The sequence below is a fragment of the Dioscorea cayenensis genome, chromosome 5 (assembly GCF_009730915.1).
Source record: "Dioscorea cayenensis subsp. rotundata cultivar TDr96_F1 chromosome 5, TDr96_F1_v2_PseudoChromosome.rev07_lg8_w22 25.fasta, whole genome shotgun sequence".
Taxonomy (NCBI): Eukaryota; Viridiplantae; Streptophyta; class Magnoliopsida; order Dioscoreales; family Dioscoreaceae; genus Dioscorea; species Dioscorea cayenensis.
In genome coordinates, this window is record NC_052475.1 from 28,879,545 (window position 1) to 28,884,647 (window position 5,103).

Here is a 5,103-nt window from a genome sequence, read left to right on the forward strand (position 1 = left end):
ATGATCGAGAATGGTTCCGTTCAAAGTTCATGCGTCTTATCCGACGTCGCCATCGAAGACCTCACCACTCGACCGCCGAGGAGCGTCGCCAACCGGATCGTCAGCGCCGATAAAGATTTCTCCTTTAAGACCCGCATGAGCGAGGCCAGCTCGAGATCGCTCGCCGGATCTCGGAGCTCGAGCACTCAGCGTTCGGCGAGATCGGCTGACGATGAGATACTCAATGTCCCTACTCAATGAGGTTTCTGTTTTAAAAAATGAGGTCTCTGTTTAAAAAATAAGCTCTCTGTTTAAGAAATGAGTTCTCTGTTTAAGAAATGAGTTCTCTGTTTATATGCTTGTTTGTCTTTGTTTAACTATCGATGTTTATGTTTAATATATTGCGTTTACGTTTAAAAAAGTGCTTAAATATCGTTGTTTCTTTTGAAATATGTACGAGTGGCCAAGATTAATTGGTTTTTATATCCAGGATTAATTTATCACGTAAATATTTGTTTTTCTGTTTAAATATTAATGTTTTTGTTTAAAAAATGAGTTTTATGTTTAAAAAAATGAGGTTTCTGTTTAAGAAATGAGTTTTTTGTTTAAGAAATGAGGTTTCTGTTTAAGAAATGAACTCTCTGTTTAAGAAATGAGTTCTCTGTTTAAAAAAATGAGCTCTCTGTTTAAGAAATGAGTACATGCAAAAAGGAATGTAAAAAAGAATGAAAAAAATGTATGCAAAAAGGTTTAAGGGCAATGATGGAATTTCATAATGCAGGGGGTAAAAAGGAAGTGAAACAATAAAGGAAGGGCTGTCTGAGGTATACAAAACTCACAGGGGCTGTTTGGGAAGTTTTGAAATTATCGAGGGGTAAACAGTAATTTTCCCAAAAAAAAATGGAGGAAAACAAATGTGACATTATAACTATTAAAGCATAGAGTACTGCATGACAAATGAGAAAAAAAATGAACAGAAAAATTGGCACATCATTTGTTACGTCAAATAAGAATAATCATGGCAGGATACTTAATGTTAATTATTAATATTCGCTGTCATTGTCGTCTAAATAAACAAGAAATTTGAAATTGCTTGAACCACATGGTGAGGAAAATAAATAAATAAATATTATCACATGTATGTCTTGATCTTTTATATATATATATATATATATGATAAAATGTGGATAAACCACAGATTTATTAAAGAAAATAACAATACTAAGAGAATCATAGGAACAGGGAAAGAGTCATCTCTCACCAGAGGTGAAGAGGTACAAAGAAGACGAATACAGTAAAAAGACAGACAGTATAAGGGAGCTTAGAAGACGGAAGATGTCGTCTGACATCTCAGGCCTACTAAGACAAACAGCAGGATCACCTACTCCATAGCAGTGCCGATGTCATGATCGCCAGTTGAGGTGGATTCTCTATCGCTGAGGAAGTTGAGTGAGCGCTTGATTTTCTGGGTTGCTTCTTTGAGAGGTTGCTGGTGCCTATCAGCTGCTGTAGGAAACCAAGAAAGAATCATATTAGCTGACTTAAAAATAATGTTGAAATGCGGTAAAGCTTTCATTTGAAATATAAGAGCATTTCTTTCTATCCAGATATTCCACAGAATATACGAGCTTTCATTTGAAAAAGACAGAATAGATATATTTTTTAAGAAGATTTGGTTATTTTATGAACTACATTTAATAACTAATTTTAAAAATATTAAAAATCACTTTAATAGAATTTTTTTCTAACTCAATATTTTAGAAAAAAAAAATCCCGTAGTCCCGTATTTTTATTTCTGAATTAACATTTAGAAAATCGAAATTAAATTATTCTCTTTTTATAGTTAAAAATCTTTTGTAAAAGCTCTTTTTGGTTAAAAACTTCAATGGGATATATGTTTTAGTGAAGTAGCATACATATTTTTCTTTGAATATAAATTTTATACAAAATTATTCTAAATTAATTAAAAAAAAAAACTTGGTGCTCAAATGACGCTAATTCCACCATAACAAACATGACAAATATGTATAGGTATATATATATATTAATGAATTTTCCTTCTAATTTAATCTGATTGATAAAATTTTCAATTTAAATTTGAGATAAAGTAATTACATAATAAACATATAATAATTTTAGTTAGGAATTCCATTCAATCTTGTATTGAGTGTGATGAGTACTTATGTCACCACTAAACAGAAATAATATGGCATGCATGAAAGCAAGAGTATTAATCCATGCGCCACTAGAAAATAGAGTACTAATATTCATCTCATTATCTAGCCTAGTCAATAAGGTTGTTGAAAGAAAACTAAAGACCGAAAATAGCAACCTAACTGACCACAATAACTACTAAAGGAATGAATTTAAAATTGTTTCCTTGGCAATAAATCAAATTACATGTAAGTAAATTTACAGTGTAAGTGAAAATACTGTTATTCAACTTACATCATTGTTTTTAGGTTTGATGTAAATGAAAATACTGTATTTACTTTCTATCTGTTTGGTTTGATGTAAGTAGAAGGATAGGTCATCGATCATGTAAGTAACATGGTGAGGTTACCGCCATTAGTTTTCATTACTAATTATTTAATATTTGTCATACAAATTAATTTAAGCCAAAATAGTTAAGTAACTTAATACATTATTTATTTAATATAAACATATTTAATATTTATTTTTTTAAAAAATTAACATTAATTTAATTAACTATGTAAGTAGTATGGTTAGATTACTTCCACTAGTTTTTATTATTAATTATTTAATATTTGTTATACAAAGTAATTTAAGCCAAAATAGTTAATTAACTTAATAATTTATTTATTAAATATACACATATTTAATATTTATATTTTAAATAATTAGCATTAAATTTAATTAACAAATAATATTTTTTAACATAAAATAACATTACAAAATATTTAAATCAAAATATAATATCATTATCTGAATTTGCTCTCCTTTATCCTCCGTGACTAGCTCTCCACCGCCCTTTCCCCCTCTTCCGGCTCTCGTCACACTCTCCATCTCTCCTCTTTCCGCGACCCTTCTTCTCCTGAATCCTGGACCATGTCTTCCTGGGTCCACTGGTTCATCGCCGTCCTTAAGCTTCTCCTCGCGTCCCCCTTCTTCATTGATGGCCACAACTCTATCTCCTCTCGCCTCAATCCAGATCTCATCAGCGAACTCACCTCCCTCGTCGAACTCCTCATTGAGACTCGTCGTTCCCCTTCGTTCCTAATCTGGGAAGCCAATGCCCTCGTTTGCGAGGTTGTCCGTGTCATCGCCATCCTCTTCCGAGTCAAAGAGGTCAGAGAGCGACTCAGTTCACTCGATTATGCCGACTCGATCGAGTTACATTGTTTATTGAGAAGGCTAGAAGTTGACGTTAAAGGTGGAGATCTATTGAGCTGATGCCTGATGGTGGTTGTTTGCTGGTGGTGAGGTTACTACTCTAAGGTGGTTATTTGCTGGTGGTGAGGTTGCTCTAAGGTGGTGATTGTAAACCTTTAGTTTTATTGAATTTTCACTTACAACCAATTTGGCTGTAAGTCAAATTATAACAAAAGACAAGGTTGTTGCATTTGTTTTTACATGTAAGTGGTGTTTTACATGAAACTAAACACACTTTTATATGTAAAATAATTTACTTTACAGCCACTTACATCCACTTACATGTAACCAAACAACCCCTAAGCATGAATAAGAGGTGTACAACATGAACTTCTCCTAGGGCTACAAATAGGTATTGAGCAACACAGGTTAAACCTAGGGCTACAGATAGGCATTAAGCAACACAGGTTAAACCGAGAGAACTCCTACAATGTATACTATCCCCTTTCTCAAGGTGAATAACACCTAATCTTATATAGAGCTCATACAAACATCCCTAAGAATGTGTTACGTTCAATGAACTCTTTTTAGAAATTAATGAGGATTCACAAAATAACCGGCTTTTCTCTTGAAATAATCGACCCTAATTCTATATGGATAATAATTGGAATCTCTTCCTAATCGTGACTCCCTATGACCACATTAATGAATAATGAGCCTTAATTATGTCGATCTCACTCTAGAGAATCGCGGGGATCGAACATTGATCTTGAAGTGCTCTATCACTATATGGACTCGCGTTTCCTTTCAATTATGGTTGATCGATATACGGTGGATCTCTCGATCTTCACTCATGTAAATCAAGCATGGATTTATTGGCTCTCGCAATAATAGAAATCAAGGCTAACAAGTACGCATACTTGAATCTAAAACAAGAAATTGCAATATCAAAGTTGATGAAAGATCAAAATGTTTGCATCTAAGTTTCAAAAGATAAAAGGGAAAGTTAAAAAAAACCCATATGGTTTCGGGTTTTTGCAAATCAAGGTATGTGTGTTTTTTTTACAATTAAGTACCTTGTGGTTTTTCATATTTGGCAGCGCAAAATTGACATTTTACATAAAAAAGTCTTTTTACCCATATGAGGACAAGTTAGTTTAATTCTCTCTTTTTTTCTTTTTCTTCTTCTCCGGATCTATCCCTTGACTTCCCATCTTCACCAACGATATCCCTCCAGGAACATTCTTTCTCCAATCTATATCCCCTTTTTCCATCATTAGAGAATTTGAATTCCAATTGTGGTTCACAATTGATTTTTCCCTTTTTTTTTTTTGGAAGTTTAGGTGGAAAAATGGTATTACTTATGGATTGAAGAGGTGTTTGTGATTTCACCAAGGTTGTGATTTGTTTGCTAGCGATGATGGTGGTGCAATCGTTGAGGTAGGACAAGGATGCGGTGTCGCTGATGATGGTGTTCTTCAGTGGAAGCCTAGAGGTGGCCTCCCCCGATCGTTGAACTCAAACGATCCGGTTTGGGGATTACGGCCGGGAGAGTGGTGTCGCCCGGGCCGGAGAACACCAACAACGGTAAAAGGGATGCTTCTCATGGCCAGTTTGGCTTGTGGGGGCGGTGCTGCTCGGCGCCGTTGCCATGGCGTTTGCCAATTAGAACCCGATGGTATGGAGCGGCCAGCGATGTCGAGTTTAGGGGGTTGAACTCGGTCGGCAGCGAGGTGCGTTTGGGTGTTTGAAGTGTCTGATTTGGTGCCAACTCATACAGAAAAAAGAATT

At 34.7% G+C, this 5,103-nt stretch overlaps 1 protein-coding gene across 1 annotated transcript; it reads left to right on the forward strand.

Moving 5' to 3' along the window:
• On the forward strand, positions 1–3,393 carry LOC120260225 (putative clathrin assembly protein At4g40080). Its single transcript, XM_039267667.1, has 2 exons — positions 1–99; positions 2,959–3,393. The coding sequence occupies exons 1-2, from the start codon at positions 1–3 to the stop codon at positions 3,391–3,393; spliced, it is 534 nt and encodes a 177-aa protein (XP_039123601.1).
• Positions 3,394–5,103: the final 1,710 nt, after the last annotated feature.